Raw genomic sequence first — 23321 nt, 5'->3', positions numbered from 1 at the left:
GAGTAAACAACGAGATATTCATATTCTTTGAACGAATGCCAGGATTGTGCCTTTGCAAGTTGCACAATAAACACACAAACGATTCCTATATGTTTTATTGCCATCTGCACATAAAATCGAAGTGGTCACTGGTGTTATTAAGTGATTAAATTATATATCAGCAAATTTGCGCAATGGTTATTTCGTAGTGTGAACTGAAACCCCTACAACAAACTTCGCAGAATGCTTTTCATACAGCTCTTTTTGAACGAATGCCAGGATTGTGCCTTTGCAAGTTGCACAATAAGCACACAAACGATTCCTATATGTTTTATTGCCATCTGCACATAAAATCGAAGTGGTCACTGGTGTTATTAAGTGATTAAATTATATATCAGCAAATTTGCGCAATGGTTATTTCGTAGTGTGAACTGAAACCCCTACAACAAACTTCGCAGAATGCTTTTCATACAGCTCTTTATGTGTTTCAGGCTGGGTTATACCGATACTCAATTGTGTGTAACGTTCCGCAATAAAGGGTCAACGCGTAAATGCTTTCAATTTGTTGAAGTTACAAGATTTCTGTTAACTTCGAACAATAAGTAGACAACTTTTCGACACATTTAACATGTGCTATTTCGGTTACCAATACAGAACACTGTTTTGTCCTTTCTCCATAAACGTATTTGTAACAAGAAAATTACTTTTCTTACGTCGATTAATAAGAGCACCACTTTCCTGTTTGTCAACTCTATAACGTTACTAAATAATAATAAAACTAGTTTCCTAATATTTTCTGTGATTTTTTATGATAAATCATTCATTTATATTATTACTAACTTAAATTAAATTTGTTTCGTACAAATAGCGAAACAACAAATAGTTGAAACGAAATTATTAAACTTTTAGCTGGAAAATGCATTTCACCTCAAAGATCTGCTATTCACCCGGCCGAGAAACTACAAACAAACTCCGTCAACATATCTTGTGTTAGGATTGTTTTTGATGCATAAGTTTCATCCGCCTACTATAACCAATACACGTAGGTGCCGCAAATCATCACAGCAACAATAACACGTGTTTGGTGTTACTTTCCAAGGCATAATATGATGGGGAATATATACATATAGCGTTTACTAAACAAGATCCAATAAAACATGAAAGTTGAAACGTTTTTATGTTATGTAAAACGCTGAATTTTGTATATTACTGACACAAAACGTTAAAAGCGTCATTTGTCATTTTCAACATAATTTTCCTGAAATAAAGTCGATTACGTGTGCATCCAATGAAACCAAACAAAAATTGGCCAAAATCTGTATCTTAGTTACCCACAAATTACCCACACTTACTAACTGTTTCTAAGTAAAAATCTTAGTCTTTTCCAATACACTGCGAATGTTCAAATGCTACCGACAGTTGATACCGAAACAACGGCACATATAAAATCAAACATTTATTGTTGAAAGTGATTATTCACCAAAGAAAAAAGACACCAAAAAAGTTTTAACTTCGCATGTAATTTATCTGTCTTGTGGTTTGGGAAAATCTTACAAACAAATTCGTCATACTGAAACAATTTTCAGACAAAAGTCGTTGCCATAACTGCATTACTTCTTTCGATAATTTTGAATGTCAAAAAAGGAAATGTAAACAGTTTTGTTAGAACTAAGCTGATGTGGAATATGCATATTGTTTATTAGAAAATGCTACACATCATTGGTTCACTAGCGACATGTAGTGTCAAATAGATTCGAAATAAATTTAAGGGACTTGAGAAGAAAAAAACATGCTAATGTACTGAATAAACATCCAAATTCTTCGTACGTGCGAACATAAAAGTTTTCAACAAAGCAAAGAATCAATGTGAACACAACACAAAATTTAAGTGAAAGTTTTCAGTGATTTGTGATTTGATAAATGCATTTAAGTTGTGATTAAAACTGATTAAAATTTTATGCATATTAATTCATATATACAGGATGTTTATGAACTAAATAACAGCCGATTACAGTTTTATTTCTTCTTTTTTTCCACAACAGCGTAAACATTTCCCTCTTCATCTTCACCACTATCTTCAGGCTGATGTTGATTGTTTTGTTTCTGGATTTCCTTCGTTTTCTTGACAACCACAGCATACACTACTTGACCTTCAACTTGGTTTTCAGGGAGGTCATACGAAGCTTCGATTTGTTGATATTCCTTCTGGTTCTCATATTCATTTGTAATCTCGATATCATCTGTTGTATCATAAATTGCAGCTTCATTTCGGTTAACAATGCAGTTGTAGGCATGGTTTTCTTCATTGAGATGTACAGTGTTATTGTAGGTGTGGTTGGCTGTAGCATCATGGGTTCCTGCTGATTCTAAATGCTCTTTTGTGACTTTAGAAACAGCCTCAACGTCCATTGCAGACACGTTCTTAGTTTTTTCCGTTGGGTTTGTGTTAATTGCTGGTATACATGTCTTACCGATAAGTTTGGTTTCATCTGTGGAAACAAATGCATTTAAAACAGACAAGCTTTGAAAACCACTGGAGACTGTTTTAAAAACGTTTAGATCCAAAACTGGTTAGGACCTTTGCCAAATGTATTTTTGCATTTTAAGCGCGGTTATCATTATCAGGATATAATTCGTAAAGGACCAAATTTTGCAACACGGATCCATATCCATACCATAAAACTATTTATTTATCACACCATCAACAACAATAACCCCATGAAGATTTATTCTCACCGATTTCAGCATACTCGTTCTTCTGGTTGATTTGCCTTTGAGATCTGTAATAAACAGACAATTGTAAGAACGGGAAATCAAGTGGTATGCCAGACTTTAATCATTACCTTTTGCGCTTGCGCCAAATAAGAAACACTACAATTCCTGTAGCAAGGATAACACAGCCAGTAACCGATGTACTCACAGCAATTATCAGTTGTTTCCTTGATCTAAGACAACAAAAGTTGAATCAAAGCTTTTGTATCAAAGCATTTAGCGTGTGAAGTTTATTATCACGTGTCGCACTTCCATTAACATCAAAGTAAACCAATACGATTACTTGTAACAACGCAAATCTTGTAAGTTATGATAACGTACTATAAAAATACGATAGAGTTTTCTAATGTCAATTGTAACAACCAACGAGGCGTGAGTAATAACATTGAGCATGTGGTACCATGTATATTTGAGCTGTTATTTTAAATCTACGGACTTCTTTTAGTAATTTTTCATTCCAACATTAAGATGCATCACCGTTTTCCCGCTTATTTCACCAGAGGCCACCAGTATCTCCATGTTTATGTTTTACAATTTTTGATTTAGAAACAAATAAATGTTTATGTTATATTATCCCATCTACTAGGGCCTATACATTTCAGAATGTTTTCCAACTTAACCCGTAGTTTAAAGCTAAATGAATTCGCGATCAGTCTCAACTGTTTGAATCACACCATCTGTATTCTTACACAGTGTTTATTTTGCACTGTTTTATCAACGTATAAAGAGTCCTGCGCGAATGGCCAATAGACTGGTAATATATCTTTTCCGCCCCACATAATCTTTTAGGGCCCGTTTAAAAAAACCCATATATATAACAATAGATGTTTAATAAACTCACGCCCGACACTACATATCATTTAATGTACATGTAGTTGGCCACGTAAACCGATTTTTGTGGCCACCCGTTGTGCACCCCGATTCTAAAACAACAAGCTAAATTATCGCAATAGCAATACTGTAAAAGACATTTACCCACTCTCTATTCGTAGTTTAATCAATGTTTCTTTTTTTGGATACGCTATTATTTCAGTATATCATACATAAAATATTTGACATTTCATGAGAAACTTATTGACACTAATAACACGTTAATGATACACTATTCCCTTTTTTATGTTGGATAACCATATGCGGTATAGTTTTTACCTTCCACGATATCGGTAATTTCGTCATGAGTAAAAAAACATGCTCTTGCTGTCTTTTGCGTTGAACTTGGGATATATTTGACAGATGTTTCATCATAAGTATGCGTATGATCTGTTACATCATATTTTTGTAGGCATATACATAACCAAAATAATAACAATAATTAGTAGCATACAAATAGTAGTTACGGTTTGTATTTTCAATGATATTTTTTTGCAAACAAATGTAAAGACTAACTTTTTACCTTGTATTCCAATAGTTGTCGCTTTTGTACTGTGGGTGCTACGTAACACTGTAGTGTAATCGGTTTCAACCGTTGTTTGAATTATTGCAGTCGGAAAGATGGTCGTTGCTGGGGTTAAACGCATGATATTGGTGATTACTGCTGAATTATAAAATAAACAAATCTGTAGTAAATTTATTTACTTGGAAGTTTTCGTTGGCAAATGTATCTTGCATTGTAACTAAGTTACAAGGAACATCAAACCACTTATATCCCAGGATTGCTCCGACATGGTTTAAAGTGACACATTTCTCATTTTCATTATTGTTGTTCGGTTCTCCAGGATGCCACTCTGTTACATCGACAGTTGTTCCATCTGTCCATTGAAACTCGAGTGTGGTGGCGTTTCTCCTTGCACCAATAAAAATTGAGTATGGTTGTCCTGTTTCCAAAAATCCATAGTCATTGGAATGAACCGACTAACTACGAAATCAACATGGACGATAAAAGTGCCGTTAAATCTCAGAATGTTTGATTTATTTGTTTTTTATTAAAGAGTGCTATGTTCAATGCATAAAATTCAACAAAAGCGAGTGTCGATCTTTAAAGATCGCTAATAAATAATAAGCCACTCTACCAACGAAGTTTTAAGAAACACCTGTCAAAGAGTTCAGGTCTATCTTCCTCACTAAGAAGTTTTGAATTTCACTCGTTTTAACATTTGCTACTGCAGCGCTCCTTGCACCACATCCAGACTCGGCTTCAGCATATGATCTAACATATGGCGTGTAAACAATTAGATATTCAAATTCGTTGAACGAATGCCAGGTTTGTGCATTTGCAAGTTGGAAAATAAAAGTAAAAACGATTCCCGGGACTGTCATTTCCATCTGCATACAAAACAATTCACAAAAACAAGTTTACTTGCTTGTTTTTCGAAGTAAATGGTTCATAACTTAACGCTCAATCCAAACACCATAATATGGTATTGATATCCTGCTTTTAGGACTAAAAGAAAGCTTGAACCCATGATTTAATCACAACGCGTAGTAAGCGTACCTAACTGTGCTTCAAAAGCCTTTTTACTCGCATCTTGCTGAGAATAGATATTAAACACATCTGTTTCACTGTGGTACTGACTGAATCTGGATTCCTTCAACTCCTTTTTTCTGAGGTACTGACTTTATACGTAGATGCGTTGCACTTTAAAAGTCATCTAAACTAATATTATCAACTACACGATCACATAATGTGAGTGGAACATGACTATTGTAAAGGAAACTGCGTGGTTGCTTAGTGTGGGCTGTCTCTGCGACAATGGTGTTGTTTTAAGTCATATGTTTCAAGCTTTCGTTTTTGGCTAAAAAGGGAAATTAATACTTCCTTTTTAATAAAATCCCATACAAAAGACTTGCACACTTGTTTGATTTTATGAAGCTTTTTATACATGCTATATAACAAAAAGGAGAACAACCACAACTGAATGAATAAACATGAAACTAAATGCATCGCATAGGTTTATCTGTGTACAGACGTTGTGTTTTTTCGCTGGCTGAACACCAGATTTTTTGCAAAAATTTGCACAAATACGCAAAGGGTTTATGAAAAGTAATAAAGTCTGAGAACAACTTTGAGTTCTGCACATCAGTAAAGCCAAAAATCCCTGACTACAAACTTGATTAGGTGATGAGAATAGCTGAAAGTATACCTGAAGTGAAAACATATTCATATTTGTTAAACGAATACCAGGTTTCTGCGTTTGCAAGTTGCACAATAAGCAATAATAACTATTCCACATTAGTTTTATTTCCATCTTCCTGCAGGACGATTTAAAAAACATTTTGTCCTTGTAAGCAAACTTCACATTTGTGTGTTGCCATGTGAAGTAAGGTGGAGTATGTTACCCTACTATATTGATTACTGTGGATAACAAGTATGGTTGGATTATGACTTCAATCCAACTCAAATACGTTGGCTGGAGGCGTAACATGAGTTGCTATGAATCAGGCGCCAAACGTATCTGCTATTGCAAAATGTATACGTCATGCAACAGAGGAAATTGTGTGTTGGTTTTGTGTGTGACGTCCTACACTAATTGTGTCGCATGCATTTTGTAATTACTAGAAATTCAAACGTTTTATGTCGAACTCGTGCGTTGGCATTTTGCAAAACAATAATTAGAACCGAGAATTTTATCAATTTAACAAGCACCGTCCATTAGGCACTTTCTGGACGTGGCAATTTACGTTTACAGATTGGATCAATAAGATTTTAGTTACAGCAAGGTTTATATTTTGAATGATCAACATTTTATTCAGTGCCTTATTTACACGAAGACGAAATTACATGCACTATAATTATGAATAGTAAACAAAGTGAGCATATGAACAATATGCTACTAGGTCAGAAATATAAGTTTCTTGGTATCTATGAGTGATGGTAACAGTGCATATTGTCATGGCAAACATTCAGTTTCTGTATTGTTATCTTTGCAACAATATCAACTGAAATACGCTGGCGCTGATTAATAACTCCACATAAATAAAATCAATCTCCTTTAGGCAAAAAAAACGAGGTTTTCTATAACCGTTTTACAAAGTATTGTTTCTTAAGTTAGTTTTCATACGCATTTGCAATATAATTGTATGCATGATCATCTTCATTAATTTCTGCCATGTTACTATAGGTGTAACGTGGCTCGTTTAGCTTATTGATGTTGTAGTAGGTTTGACTTTAAATGACGTTTTTTGGGGAAATTATTTCCATCCTGCTATTATCCTTAGTGAGGTTTTCGTTTCCAACGTTTTCGTATGCTGGTGCTTTGATGTAATAGTCAGCTGCTTGACGGCTAAGATTTGTTTCATCTTAAAAACATAAAAAGTAGAGGCAAAAATTCGTCCATAAAAGGAAATGCGACAATTGTACAGCGACTGTTCAAAAGTTCCCGAGAGTTAATACCGAAACAACAGCACATATCAAAATCAAGACATTTATTCGTAAAAAGTGATTATTCACCAAAGAAACAAAACAGCAAAACAGCTTTAAACTTCGCATGTAATTCATCTCTGTTGTAGCATTTGCAAAAACTTTACAAATGATTCTGTCATACTAAAACCATTTTTTTTTCACGGGGTTCGAACCCAGGACTCTCCCGGGGACGAATCCCGATCAGGTTTTTTATGTCTGTATATGGGTCAGGCGCGCCAGACCGTTCGACCAAGTTCCTGCCCAATTATTGTTGATTTTTTTTTTGCAATATTTTATTGAATTATATACGAATAAGACACAAAATGGAAAGACGGAGAATAAAAATAGCACCAATCAAAAAAGCGACAAGATGGGCTAAAGGCCCGCCCACTTTACCTTAAAGGTCGCAAGTCTATTATTCTTCAATGCACTTACATATTCTGAGGTTTTAACCGACTTAAACAATGAAATAAACAAGCACAGCGTGGGCAAAGTTCCTCCATACTTACAACGGTATATGACAAACCGCGCGCATAACAGTAAACAATTTAACAAATCATCATCAAGGTGAGTTCCAAAAATAAGAGTTACAGGGTTAATTCGCAAGGAAAATAAAAGTTTTGCTGAAATCCAAGACGTTACGTCTTCCCAGTAACTTTTAACATGTTCACAATGATAAAATAAGTGCGATACAGTTTCGGGGCCCTTATAGACAGAAAACGCATTGGTCAGAATCAGTTTTTCCAAAGGAGTGGAGTGCTTCGTTTGTTACAATGGCACGCAGGTTTAGCTTTATTTGAAAGGAACGCAATTTGGTTTCGAATGTAGAGTGATAAACTTTTAAATACAGCTTTTCCCAAGGGGTGGTATTTGGTGCGAGGTTCAAGTCCCGTTCCCACTTTTTTTGTTGCTTTTCTGGGCAAACCGTTACATATTGCTTTATTTTGTTGTAGAGCGCCTTCGGTGTTTTATACTCCTGAAACATTTCTAGACATTCATTAATTAAGTTAAGGTTGTTTTTGGAAATGTCATCAGTATGGTCCCATTCGGGAGGGAGGGCGGCAACCATTTTAATGAAAATTTTAAAGTCGGTGTTATTCGGGGTAAATTTGTATTTATCTGCCAATTGGTCGTACTTATAATATTCCCCCTCAGAATTAAGTAAATCGGAATAATCAAGTATTCCTGCATTTATAAGAGGCTTTAAATAAAAAGTTTTTGACCTAAGTCTGACAGATTTTGAGGCCCACAGTGCTCTACTGTGCGTTTTAGGTGAATGAACTACATGAGTAATACTTCTGATGTCTGTAATTATTTTCCTTACCGTTTGTAAGGGGATAATTTGTGCACATTGTTTCGAGGAAGTTGGTAAGTTGCCTCGAACCCATGACTCTAGTTCCATTAGGGACAACGCATTTTTTTCTAAATGTTTCCATGGGGCTTCGTATTCGACGTCAAGAAGTTTTAAAACCCATTTAAGATTTAAGGACAAAATGTAGGTCTCGACGTCCAACATATTTGCACCTCCATTATCAACGTTTGCGATAAGAGTGTTACGTTTTATTCTTTCCCACCTCGAGCCCCATACAAACTGGAATAATTTTGTTTTAGTTTTTGTAAAAATATATTCGGAAGGGTTATTGGCAAAACACTAATTTTGTAAATTAGCGTCGGAATTACAAGGCTTTTCAAAATGCATATGCGTCCCAAAAGAGTTAACCCGCGAGACGACCATATGTTTAAAATTGCGCTGATTTTACCAATCATGTTACCAAAATTTAGAGAAAACAATTGTTTCCTATCTTTAATCGGAATTTCGACACCCAGATATCGAAACGACGTGTTTGGCCAAGCTAATCCTTTATCAGCGTATGGTTTTTCTTCGGATAGTCGCTTTGGACATATAAAAAATGCAAGGGATTTTCCCATGTTAAGTTTACATCCGGACATTTCCCCAAACATATCAAGTACACGAAATACCCGATCAAAGTCAGTTTGGTCGCCTCTGAGGAAAATTAAAGTGTCATCCGCAAGCAGAGACACTTTAAATTCCTTATTTTTCAGTTTTATCCCTTGAAAGGTATCTTGGCGCAGGGCCTCAGCCAGACATTCGATGCATAGTAAAAATAATGTTGGTGATAATGGGTCACCTTGTCTCACGCCTCGTTCGATTCTAAAAGCCTTCGATAAAAAATTGTTGTTAGTTATTTTGCATGTAGGTCGGGAATAGCAGCATTTGATCCATCTTTTTAGTTTGTTACCAAACCCAAACGCATTTAGTGCAGAAGCAATGTAATCCCAACTAATTGTGTCGAACGCTTTGTAAATGTCGAGGCTAAGTACCGCCCCTGGAACTTCATAAAAATCGCAGGAATCTATAATGTCAAACAAGACACGAAGATTATCGCCGATGTACCTACCCTTCATAAAGCCGTTTTGATCTGGCTTAATCAAGTGCTTTATATGTTTTCTGATTCTATTGTTTATCACTTTAGACATAATTTTGTAGTCAGTGTTTAATAACGAAATGGGTCGATAATTAGTCGTTAATAAGGGGTCTTTGTGAGGTTTAGGTATAAGGGTCAAAACCCCTTGAGCCTGACTCTGGCTAAAATGACCAATTCCCTCAGTATAGTTCCAAGCTTCACAAAATATAGATGTAATATCTGGCCAGAAGCATTGATAAAACTCGGCCGGTAATCCGTCGAGGCCGGGTGATTTATTTTTAGGCATTGTGTTAATGGCAAACTTAATCTCATCTTTGGAGATGGGGTCTTCGCTTGTTTCGGTCTCGTACGCGTTTAATTTTGGGAGGTTCAGGTTTGCCAAATAAGAGTCGATTTGTGACTGCGGACATTTAGGGTCGCGTCTTTTGTATAGGTCTTCATAAAATCGCGAAAGCTCTGTTAATATCGACTTTTGGTCTGTATATACTTGGTCACCGTTTTTTAGACGGTTAATCGATTTTTTTACAACATGGCGTTTTTCTAAATTAAGAAAATATTTCGTGTTTTTTTCGCCTTTTTCGGCCCAAAGAGTTCTACTTCTGATTATCGCCCCTTTTGTTTTGTTTTCCACAAGTCCATCCAAACTACTTTTTAATTGTGTTAATTTAACTGGAGCGTTTGGATCAAGAGGAGAACCGTTGGTTCGACTAATTTTCTCCTCGAGCGCTTCTATATTTCGCTTCAGTTCATTCTGGCGAGCAGTGTTTTCTTTTTTAAGTCTCGCACTGAATTCAATCGAGACGCCGCGAAGTACCGCTTTAAGGGCATCCCACCTAACGTGGGGATTCACGTGATTAGCCGGGTTGGTTATTATGTAATCCTTTATCGTTTTTTTCATTAGTTCAATGTATTGTTTATTATCTAACAGACGCGTGTTGAGCTTCCAGTAGCCTTTGCCGTGTACATTAGTCGCCACATTTAAAGTCATGGTCACAATTTTGTGATCAGACATAATACCTGTAACAATATTAGCGCTCGTAACATTGGTTAATAACGATTTTGAGGTTAAAAAGAAATCAATACGGGTCGCCACCATTGGATTTGTTTGAATCCTCGAGTACTTTCTCGCATCGCCGTGCCGATGTCTAAATACATCATATAGCTCAAGTGTACTCATATATGCCTGCACAGTGGCTCGCGAATTTTTGTTTGCATGCGGGGGCCCACGATTTTTGTCCAAAGTTGAATTTAAGATAACATTAAAGTCCCCTCCTACAATCATGTCGCCGTCAGCAGCTGATATTAGACGGGTAAAAAAAATATTAAAAAAGTCCGGATTGTCGTTGTTCGGTCCGTAAATATTTGCTATCGTTAAATTTCTATTTCCGATTTTAACCGAAATAATCAAAAACCTCCCGTTCGGATCAGCTGCCTGTTCAATCACTGAATATGTTAGGTTTTTGGAAAATAATATGGCCACACCCTTGCTACGATTTGTACCGTGTGCCCAAACGATTTCTCCACCCCATTCCATCTGCCAAAGTTTTTCATCTTTATGAGAACAATGAGTTTCCTGTATTAGGGAGATATGATATTTTTTATCTCTAATGTACTTAAAGATTGATTTTCGTTTAGGTGGGTCACGGATTCCAGCAACGTTAAAAGAAGCGACAGTGATAGACATTAGGAAAAAAAATCAGGAATTAAATACACAAACAGTCTAGCTCTTATATCCGTTCCACCCCTGGGTCCATGTCCCATTCATATTCGAACCCGCATGAGCATCTATATGGTTTGCTCGGTTCGATGCATTCAGCCGATTTTTTCCCACAACTACAGTGAATCAATTTATATTTACACAGATAATTAGAGCACTCTTTGCTCATTGTAAGATGTGGGACAGGATTGATAGTTTTACACACACATGCAATAGAATACCTTTCGCACTGTATGCATTCGAATAGATTTCCCTCCGTGGTAAACTCCGGTTGAAACTGCTTGCAGCAGGGCATCCATCGCATGAGCGATTGACATTTTGGACAGTTAATTGTCTTTTCCTTCATCGGTACCAATATAGATGTTTCTTCGTCGCAACAAGCCTTTACAATACTGAAGTCATTCTTGCATTTGTAACAAAAGAAATGCGTTGAATCTGGGGCCAAGAAACTCTCGGTATGACATTCAGGACATATGAGTGAAATCGGTGTTTCGCATAAACTTTGCGACTTGCTGTTAGGCTAGATTTCTGGACTTGTTCTAAATCTCTTTTTAAGATTGGTTTTCTGAAGGTTCGGGTTATTATCTTAAGACCTCGGGGAGAGATGCCCTGTGGTAGTTGGAGCTTCGATGTTGGTGTAGTTTTCGTGGTTGTGTTGTTTATCTTTCCCCGCCTGTAATCCAACGCATGGGAAGGTCTTATCAGGATCGGCCTCCACGCGCGAGTGGCGCAGGTGAACTGGTCCTGATAAGGTTTGACCCAGTTTCATTCGTCTCTCTTCCGTGATTTCTTCTCTGTGCATTAGTTTTGTTTTGCAGTTGTGGGTTATCATTTTTCCGTTTAGAACAATTGACTTGTTTGTGTCCTGCCTCACCACAATATTTACACGTAAATTGTTGTCCATGATAGGTTACGTAGAACTCGTAGCCATGAATTGTGATATAGCTCGGGATTGGGTTTACTGATATATCTGATTTATTCATGGATGCTATACGCATACCTGAAAGTAGTCCTTCCTTGTCCTTCCTGTGGGTCATTTTTTTAACTTCCCCATACCGTTGACTCAGTGCCTCAGCAATTACTTCATTATTAAAGGGAATAGGAACCCATCCAATACCAACATTGATAATGTCACTTTCGTAAAGTCGAATACTTTTTATATACTCTACTTCAGCGAGCTTGTTTTGCAGTTCCAAGACGTTCTGTCTAGTTGTGCAGGTCACATCGACCTGCGTTCCTTTCATTTCCGCAATTCCCAGAACTTTTTTGATTGGAAAATCTATCTCCTTTAATAATTTCCATAAATCCTCACGTTTAAGCATTCTATCAGCTTTGAAACTTAAACAGTTTGGCCTTCTTAGCGCACTCCCCGCGCTCTTCACCGTCGCTTGTGCATAACTCTCACTCGCCTTCTCCATTTAGATGCGCACTCTACGAGTGTCTGACTTAGAATTATTGTTGATTAGAAAATACTGCACATCGATGGTTTACTAACGACATCTAGCGCCAAACAAATTGAAAATAATTTAGTAGACGTGAGAAAAAACAACGTGATAATGTATAGATGAAAATCCAAATTCTTCGTACTTGCGTATATAGAAGTTTTCAACAAAGCAAAGAATCAATGTGAACACAGCACAAAATTTAAGTGAGAGTTTTCAGTAATTTTCACGAAACCATTAAACTCATAAGGTGTTAGAGATACAATGTAAAACAAACCAATAACAAACATATGTATATATTTATGGTACATTATCCGTATTAGTTCATATGCAGGATGTTAATGAACTAATAACTAACATCCGATTACAGTTTCATTTCTTCTTTTTTTCCACAACAGCATAAACATCTCCCTCTTCATCTTCAAGATCAGTTTCAGGTTGATCTTGCTTGTTTTGCTTCTGGATTCCTTTCGTTTTCTTGACCACCACAGCATACGTTTCTTGATATTCATTATGGCTTTCAGGGAGGTCATAGTAAACTTCGTTTTGTTGATTTTCTGTTTGGTTTTCATATTCATTTGTAATCTCGACATCATCTGTTGTATCATACATTGTAGCTTCATTTCGGTTAACAATGTAATTGTAGGCATGGTTTTCTTCATTGAGATGTACAGTGTTAATGTAGGTGTGGCTTGCTTCGTCAAGGTCTGTTGCAGAATCGTGGGTTTGAGCAGATTCTAATTGCTGTATTTTGACTTTGGAAACTGATATAACATCGTTTGCAGACATGTTGGTGCTTTTTTTCTTTGGGTTTTTAATTGCTTGGAAACCGGCATGACCAGTTAGGTTGGTTTCATCTGGGGAAACAAATACGTTCGAAACAGACATGCCTCGAAAACCACTGCGTTTGCATGTCAAGCGCTATTATCATCATCGGGATATAATTAGTAAAGCGGCCTAATTTGGGTTATAGTGACTTTAACCTATACAGCTTTATTTGCAATAATTTTTTGTTTGAACATATATTTTGGGAAATGCTTTACTTATCGAGAATAAACAACAAGATTCATTCTTACCAATTTCTGCATATTCGTTTTTCTGTTTTGTTTGGGCCTCGGTCCTGTAATTATCAAATAATCGAAAAAACAGAAGCTCAAGATCGCCATACAACAGTTATTACCTTTTGTGCTTTCGCCAAAAAAGGAACATTACAATTCCTGTCCCAAGAATGATGCAACCGGCGACCGATGTGACCACAGTTACCAGCAGAGAGTTACTTCCTTCATCTTTAGTAAAAGTTTTGTATCAAGGCATTTTCGCACATGTACTTTAATGTAGTGATGCACCGAAGTTTCGGTTGGTCGAAACATTTCGGGCGCATATATTGTTTTCCAATGTTTTAAATACGGCCCAAACTTTTTAAAAATTCGACCGAATTTTTTTTTTACTTTTTATTTGGATGAAATTATTGCCTAAACTTTCATTTCGTCAATACGAAATATCATAAATTAACTAATTGTTGTATCTATAAAATACGAGCCACGTTGTTTGCAAAATACTACAAGTTAAGTTGAGCTTCTGCATTGTGAAAGTGATGATGTGATTTTGGTTTGTCATAGTTCAGTGCACACGTAACAGCAACACAAGTATCAGTTGAAAACATCCTTAGAAACAAGAATTTTACTTTTTTAGGCGGGTTCGGTGCATCACTGATTTATTGTAGCATATGTGTTGCACTTTTATTGAGATCAATGTTTATCAATACGATTACTTTCTCACGCAAATTTGTAACCTTTAAGTACAATATTTCCTAATGTGCTTTGGTAACACGGCGTCTTTACCAGGCATGTAGAAAAACATTAGGCATGTTGCCCCATATTTATTTTAGCCGCTAGTTTAGATGTACGCACTTTATGAGACATTACTGCATTTGCACTTTGCAGTCAATAAGTTAATTTCTTGCATCATTAATCAAGTCAAAAGGTCACACTTATATGTATTTATAAATACAGTTCGACGATGTTTCTTAAACCAGATAGTCATTTATGCCATATCTTACACTAACTTTTATGAATAAAATAACATTACGTTTTATGTGTTATTCAAAATAAACGCGCTTATAAGGCGACAACGACAAAGCGAGAAAAAGGCAAAACGCACACTTTGATAAACACGAATGTAAACATGCAAAAGAGGTCGCCACATGTTAATGTTACAAAAGTATTACCTTGCATTGAACTAGTTGTTGGATAAGAAAGAGTAGTGGAAAAGGTTTTTGTTGTGTGGAACGCAAAACTTGAAGTATATTTGTAGGATGTTTCATTAAATGGTTGTTTCATTTCTGTCTCATTTTGTTCACAAAAAACAATAAAACATGTTTGAGTAATATTTCTATTCGATTCCAGATGAATAATATTCTAAATATTCAGACGGTTTATATAGTTTTCATTAGGTGTGTTTACTTCCTTAAAGATTTTAAGACAACAACTTACCCTGCATTACAGTGGTTGCCGTTGTACCATGGGTGGTAGATGGTTTTGTAGCAGGATCGGTTGGTCTTGCTGTCTGCACTGTTGTAGTCTTTGAGAAGGTCGTTGCTACGGAGCGAAAACGACGCTTTTATTTTAATTATTTATTTACAAACGCTACAAACAAAAAAATTTCACTTCGTTGCAAGTTTACCACTATTTTATTTGCATTTTCGCTTTTTTCACACGAAGTTAAAAAAAGAAAACACATTATTTACTTGGAAGTTTTCTTTGGCAAATGTATCTTGCATTGTAATGGCATGGAACATCAAACCACTTGTATCCCGTTAGACCACCGGGCCAGTTCATTGTTACACATTTTTCATTTTTGTTGTTTGGCTCTCTAACATTCCACTGTGTTACATCGACGCTTGTTCCATCAGTCCATTGAAATTCGTCTGTGTTTGCGTTTCTCTTTGCACCAATATAAATTGAGTACGGAAAACCTGCAACTTAGTAAGAAAAACCAAAATATGATTTTCTCTAATTTCAATAAAAAACTATTTCGCCAACGTGATCCCGAATATGGAAATACAAATTCATTACAATATGCATGAATGACCAACCGGTTAGCAAATGTTATCTCTGGAAAAATTACTAAAAAAATTGAATTACAGTGATCTAACTGAAATTTTAAATATCAAACCTTTTAAAAAATCCTCGTCTATCTTGCTTACTAAAAAGTTTTGAGTTTCATTTGTTTTTACATTTGCTACTGTGGCACTTCTTGTAGCACATCCAGTCTTGGCTTGAGCATATGAATTCACAAACGGTGTGTAAACAATGAGATATTCATATTCGTTGAACGCATACCAGGTTTGTGCATTTGCAAGCTGAACAACAAAAATAAAAGCGATTCCTACGAGTATCATTTCCATCTGAATACAAAACCATTCACAAAAGTTTGCTTGTTTATTTTTCAAAGTAAATGCTCTAACTCCTAAGGTCCTTGATTTGTCATTTTATTAAGTATACTATCGATTTCGGACATTTCCTAAGGCACAAAATACGTCTGCATATTTTAATTATATTGTATATTTACCAAACAAACACGCATGAACAATGAGATACCATTAACTGCAATTTTATGATTAGATATGTCACATCGCAACAATACCTAAGATATGTGGTATTTTGTGTCAAGTAAGCATTTGTACAAGTTTGTTATGTTGGACAAGGGATCGGGAGGTTAGATATATTGGTGCGACAGGAATTTAAAGTTGAAGTTAAAGTAATATTTTATTACGAAAGCTGCAGTTTCAACATTTTTCGAATCATATTTTGAGCTGCCCAAATCCATACACCACCTGATAGTTCTAACACAATTTTTGTTGCGATTGGTTGACCTGCAACTTACAACGACTTCAGTGTGTTTAAACACTTGTATCAGAAATCAAATTTTTGTTTTAATTTTACATTTTTACCGCAACAAATGCTTTATCTGTGCACCCTCGAACTCAGTGGTTTGTAGGATTGTGAGTTTGTTACCTCCATTGTGACATCACAACACACATGAACAATAAAACTTATGGTGCTTTGTTTCAAGTATTGTACACCAGAATTTTTTTCGCTTTGTTACGTTGGCTGCCACAGTTCAGGACTTTTTTGGGATTTAAAGACTGTGAAGGCTGATTAAAATTCTTTCCCAAAAGCGAAACTATAATAACGTATAATGCAGGAAGCGAAAAACATATCAAGACTAATTTATGGGGGGTCCGCGGACCAATAAAATTTATAAAAGGGGTCCGTGATTACAAAAAGTTTGGGAAGCAATGTTGGAATTAAAACGCTCAATCCAAACAACCCAAAATATGATAATTATACCCCGCATTCAGGATTAAAAGATGTTTGAAACCAATGCATTAAACAGAACGCGTAGTAAGCCTACTTTACTGTACCTCAAAAGCCTGTCAGCTGACTCACACACTATACAATAAATTACTAAAATATGAACAAATAAGAATTATTTGGTTACAGAATATATAGCGTTATATTTTACATTCTGTCGCTTTTTGTTAGCACATTACAGAGACTAGATTTGAAACACATCTGTTTCACTGTGGTACTATATGAATCTGAATTCCTTTAACTGTATAGGTGCGTTGCACCATAAAAGTCATCTAAAATAACATTATTAACTACATGATCACATAATATGGATTTTACATGGCTGTTGTAAAGGAAACTGTGTGTTTGTTTAGTGTGAGATGTCACTATGACAATGTTGTTGTTTTGAGTCATGTGTTTTAAGCTATCAGTTTGGTCAAACGTGGAAATTAATCCTTACCTTTAGGATAAAAACCTATACACAACACTGGCACATTCAATAAATTGATATTAAAATGCTTTTTATACGAACTATGTAGCAAAAGGAGAAGAACCACAATTAAGTGAATAAACATGAATTATCCTGTGTACAAACGTTATGTTTTTTCGTTGGCTGAATTTTTTACAAAAGTTGCACAAATACGCACAAGGTTTATGAAAGGTAACAAAGTCTGAAAACAGCTTCGAGTTCTGCACAAGAGTAAAGCCAAAAACCTCTCGCTACAAACCTTATTAGTTCAAGAAAAGACCTAAAAGTATAACTAGCGTGGAAACAACTAGATGTTCATATTTGTTAAATGAATACCATAGGTTTCTGCGTTTGCAAATAGCACAATAAAAATAAAAACTATTTATTTCAGTTTTATTTCCATCTTCCTGCCGGACGATTTCAAAAACTTTTTTGTCCTTGTAAACAAACATCATATTTGTGTGTTGCCATGTGAAGTGAGGTGAAATATGTTACCCTGGTATATTGAATACTGTGAATAACAAGTATAGTGGGATTATGACTTCAATCCCACTCAAGTACGTTGGCTGGGGGCGCAACATGAGTTGCTATGAGTCAGACGCCAAACCTAACTGCTTATTGCGAAACAACTTATCACATCATGCAACAGAGGAAATTGTGTGTTGTTTTTGTGCGTGACGTCTATATGGCAGGTGTTTTTCTATTCCTCGCAAAAGATTCTTGGTATGTGTTCAATTTGACGAGAGTTTTGACACTGCTGTTCCACATAACACCGACATTTTCCTTAAAATTGCTTTCATGCATGCATTTTGCAAATTCTAGAGATTCAAATATTTTATGTCGAACTCGTGCGTTGGCATTTTGCAAAACAGTAACTAGAACCAACAAAATTATCAATTTAATACGCGCAGTCCATTAGGCACTTGATTGAACGTGGCAATTCGCGTTTACAGATTGAGTTAATAACTTTTTATATTCACCAACCAAACAAAGAATACTTAGTAATGTTTCGTATCTGTCGTCTGTGTTAATAAGTTTTCACGCTGCTCTGAGAGTCAAAACCCGTTTTGTTAGACGATGGATCGAAATTTTGTTGTCCCAGATGTCTTATAGTTTTGTAAAGTTATTCCACAGAAAAAACCATTTCACCTAATCATTACATCTTAATAGTATAAGTAGACGAAATAACATGCACTATGCACTTACTAGTAAACTATATGAACATGAAAACAACACAACAGTATATGTTAGTAGGACAAAAATATAAGTTTTCTAGCATATAATCTCGTATGGATATGAGTTTCTCTTACTAAAGTACATTAAATTCAATTAATTATTATTGGTTATGGATGTCCTTGTTTTCAACTGAGGAAAAGTTTGGTGTTAGTTTTCTACTCCTTGACGTTTGCCAACGTTCGGAGTAGTGTCGTCCGCTGCAGCATACATGTGTTTCATGAACGTGTAGTAAATCGGTATTTTTGGAAATAAAACACATTATATCGATTTTCAGGTAAGCGCAGCTTACCGATCATCTTATGGTCTTGTTTTGTTTGTAATTCAGATCTGATATTAAAGATATGAACCAGTGTTTCTCAACCTTTTTCTTGTACCGCCCCTTTACGTGTTCGTTATTTATGCCCCCTCAAAACTAACAAAAATAAATACGATTTTGTTTCGAAAACAATATCAATGCGACAATTAAAAGCCGAATGTTTAACAAGCTATCTTTTAGCACTTATTCATAAATATTCTAATGGTTAATTCAACATGATGCCACTAACTACAGACAGTGCTGATTGCTTTTAGCTTGGTACATGTGACGGGCCAAAACTGCAATTGTTTTGTTTGGTCGACCACCGAGAATCTCACGTTGAAGCCGGGTGTATTGTGACGTCACAAACGTTTCCAATTTCATGTTTTTACTTGCCACCTTTTTAGTCACCAGGGCCGTATTTAAGATGTATAGGTTCTTTCTGAATAACACGTAAGGAAAGCCAACGCCAAGTGACACCAACGTTTTTTAGGTAACCAACTACAATTGAGGGTGTTAACACTGTTAGACTTTTTGAAAACAGTCACTTTAATTATCGGGGACCCTACTTCTGTACGTCAGCAGTAAACCAATCACACTTTCAATTGTGATGTCAGAAAAACCGTTTATGACTTGCCTTTCACATTATTGTGTAATAAGCAAAAAATCAATTCGTAGTGTGGTTTTGTAATGATTGTCTATCGAAGGGGTCACTAAACCTTTTTCACTGCGGGCCGAATAACATTATAAATATCTTGCGAGGGCCACATACTACAAGCCCTAACGCGCGTCTTTCCGGGACCAACAAAACAGCAATGTTTGCAACTGTCAAACAGTAAAATTGTTTTGAAATATGTAGAATCTCTTCTACAGGCAAATTTTATTTATTCTTTCACAATTAAGAATAGAAAGCCGTTTGTTCGCGCACAATAATAAGGGCATTGATAGTTTTTGTTTGGTCTGTGATAAAACAAACAACTATTGGATCATTTTGTGCGTTCTGTTAAACTAGCTGACTTAGTGCTACATGTTGTTACAGAAATACTTTTCCAGTACATTAACGTTTAACTCGAGCTTTATGTTTTCCAAGATATATGTTAAGACCAAACACTCTCGCAGGCCGGATGAAATGGGGTCGTAGTTTGCCGTAGTTTGGTGACCCCCGGTCTAACGGCTCAGTTAATGCGGCCGAGCGCCGAGCATCACAAATTGCGATGTGCGATGCTCGGTACCAAGTACACGGGTTCTAGCTCGGTTCGACTAAGCACAAGGCGATTGCTACCTGCAAATTTTGCTATCAAAGCGCAGACAAGCCCCGAGAAATGACGCTTTGTGATTTGTATAAAATGCAATGTGACATCACCTTCAAAAACACGCAGAAAACAAAGTACACAATACAGTGAATACTTTGTCAGATCTACTTTTACTGGTCGCAGATGGAAGAGATATGACAAAAATGACTTTGACGTTTTGTTTCGTTTTACCTAATTTATCTTCGCCCCCCAATCGCCCAATTATTCTCCAGTGCCCCCTTAGTAAGAGCAAACGCCCCCCGTTGAGAACTACTGAAATAAACGAATAGATGAAAGCATTTGCTTGTGTGTGCTTTTTTCCCCTGTTTCTAGTTTACGCCAGTACACTTTACGCCAGTCTGTTTTTATTTTCTGTGACGTAACAAAGCGCATTCCGTAGAAATCTCAAACGTAACATGCGTATAGTGTCATTGATAGTGGTGCAATTTTATGCATACCACGTTGTAGTTTCTTTCTGTGATGTAAGCAGCAGTTTACTGGTCGCAGATGATGGTTCATGTATTTGGTTTAGAAATATTTATGTGCTAACAATATACTGTATCATGTGCAGCTAATTAAGCATGAATGGTAACAGTAATAAAATGCTGAAAAATTTTTGTGCGTCAAAGTGGCTGTAATTCAGTCCTGGACTCCTCACAAGTTGGTACGTAATTTGAGCGTGCAAATTGTAATTGTTAAATGTCGTAATGATGGTTGTCTATGGGTTAAGAGGTATTGACTTTCTTAACGTGACATATTTCTTAGTGTAAGTATATCGGATAAACAACAACGGTATAGAAATAGCATGTTATGTCATACTAAGATTTAGTGCTAGGAAGATATAACGTTTACATTGTGTTAATACGAACGGTTCAATGTACTGTATTGCTTCAGGTAACTTAAACGTAACAAATGTTAGGTGGCTTAACTTCAGCTAAATAGCGGTAAAAATCATGTTGCTTGTTTGGTTAAACTGGACACAAACAAATTGCTCATTTATTGATTTATATTGTACAGCTTTCATGCTGAATAACAAAAAACAAGAAAATCCACAACAACAAACGCTAAAAACAAGTGTTTACGATTTTAATTTCATCACCCACAGACAGTACAATGTGATTTGTAAAAAAACGTTTCTTTTCAATGCAGTTAGTTCAGTTAACTCTCGTAGCCTAGTTTTCATATGCATTTACATGCTTTGCCGCATTGTTTCGGTGTTTAATGTGGTCGTTGGCATGATCTTCTCCAGTGAGGTCTCCAATGTTGTTATATGCGTGACTTTGTTCGTTTGTATTCACAATGTTGTTGTAAGTGTGGATTGCATCACTTGGTATTGTAGTATTAATTTCGGCATAACCGTCTTCTTTGCGCGATTCAGTTTCATCGGAAACTTTCTCAAACTGGATCTCGTCATTTGCAGGTTTTCCGTTTACGATGTTTCCATATGTTGGGACTTTGTTAGAATGACAAACTTCACCTTTCAAACAACACAGCACTTCAACAAAAGATGTTTCAATGATATGTAGAACTTGTACAATATAATACCATCACCAAAAAGTAGTATACACATGGCATTGTTAATATTTGTGGTGACATGAGCTCTATAAATATTATGACTTGATATTATGCCTGGCAGCAATAGCTTATATTGAGGTATTGAGTTACTTTTAGGAACCATTGCGTAGCTTTTATGAACAGCTTGTGCACCCATAATTATCGTAACGAAACCTAATGGTTTGCTCAGTATTATGTCATACCAATTTCTGCGTATTCGTGTTTACGTCTATTGTTCTGCGATTGAGATCTGCGAATACAATGTTTTAAAATTAATCGTTAGAAATGTTTATGCGTTTATAAAACCGTAGTTGTTACCTATTTCGTCTTCGGCAAATACAAAAGATCGCAATCCCCATGGCAACAATAACGCAACTAGTGACAGATGTGACCACTGCAATTAGTAGTAAGTTACTGCTTTGATCTGAAAAATCAAACACTCACAATTTGATGGGGCATCTCCTGTTTCTTTTCAAAAAAATAGGACAGTTCGTGAATTCTAATTCAGATGTAATGACAAACGCGTTTATACTCAAAAACGTTAAAATCCGAAATTAGATGTGTTAGAAAATGGTTGCGTCGTCATCTGAATTAATAAGCTATTACAATCACGGGTAGTTTTTAATTCCACCTGTTTTGATTTCCGAAGTTGTTGTGTCGTTAAATGATAATTGATGCGTAGTCTTTATCGCGTCATGTTCATCTGAATAATTTAGTTTTATATTTTTATTATTTTGGTAATAAAAATAAGAAAAATGCTGGTAACATTTTTATGGTTTCATTTTGTTGTGGACGCATGTTAGGTCTTTTTTGCTATGCTTGACTTTTGATATTTCTTACCGTCTTTTGATGTTATGAATACTGTAGCAGTTTTGTGTGTTGAAGTTTCTTCAGTTGTTCCAAAGATTGCAGTTGCTTAAAAAATCAAACAAATATTTTACTACAGTTTTTGGTGTGTTTAGAAACCATACAACAAAAAATCACGTGACGATTTTCTTTGACAAATGTATCTTGCATTGTAATGGCAAGGAACATCAAACCACTTATATCCCGTGATTGCACGCTTCCAGTTCATTGTTACACAATGCGCTATTTCTGGTTGGTTTGGTTCTTTACCATACCATTGTGTCACATCAACACTTGTTCCATCAGTCCATTGAAACTCGAGTGTGGTTAAGTTTCTTCTTGCCCCAATATAAATTGAGTATGGTTCATCTGCATACAAAACCGCGTTTATCGCAAGCTCAACGTCTGATTTATTAATGAAAGTTGCACGTCTCACAACAGTTAAATCTAAAATCCAGACAGAACGAGCAGTTAAATCTACAATCCATATAGAAATACGAATATCGGTACATATAAATGGCAACTACAAACTTCACTGCATGATAAATACCACTGAAAGCTCCTGTCAAGTTGATCTT

The 23321-nt window shown here is 35.9% G+C and overlaps 1 protein-coding gene and 1 pseudogene across 2 annotated transcripts; both read right to left on the bottom strand.

Moving 5' to 3' along the window:
* Positions 1–7372: 7372 nt before the first annotated feature.
* On the bottom strand, positions 7373–11571 carry LOC145223890 (uncharacterized; annotated as a pseudogene). The gene is made up of 2 exons (XR_013859517.1): positions 11476–11571; positions 7373–9271 (listed from the first exon to the last, which is right to left on the bottom strand). The product of XR_013859517.1 is annotated as an uncharacterized LOC145223890 (transcript).
* LOC145223891 (uncharacterized) lies at positions 11348–12702 on the bottom strand. Its single transcript, XM_080090297.1, has one exon. The coding sequence runs from the start codon at positions 12670–12672 to the stop codon at positions 11956–11958; it is 717 nt and encodes a 238-aa protein (XP_079946423.1). The 5' UTR covers positions 12673–12702; the 3' UTR covers positions 11348–11955.
* Positions 12703–23321: the final 10619 nt, after the last annotated feature.

This window comes from Phallusia mammillata, chromosome 4, assembly GCF_965637545.1.
Source record: "Phallusia mammillata chromosome 4, kaPhaMamm4.hap1.1, whole genome shotgun sequence".
Lineage (NCBI taxonomy): Eukaryota > Metazoa > Chordata > Ascidiacea > Phlebobranchia > Ascidiidae > Phallusia > Phallusia mammillata.
The sequence above is the reverse complement of the archived record's forward strand: the minus strand, read 5'-3'. Positions and strand labels throughout refer to the sequence as shown.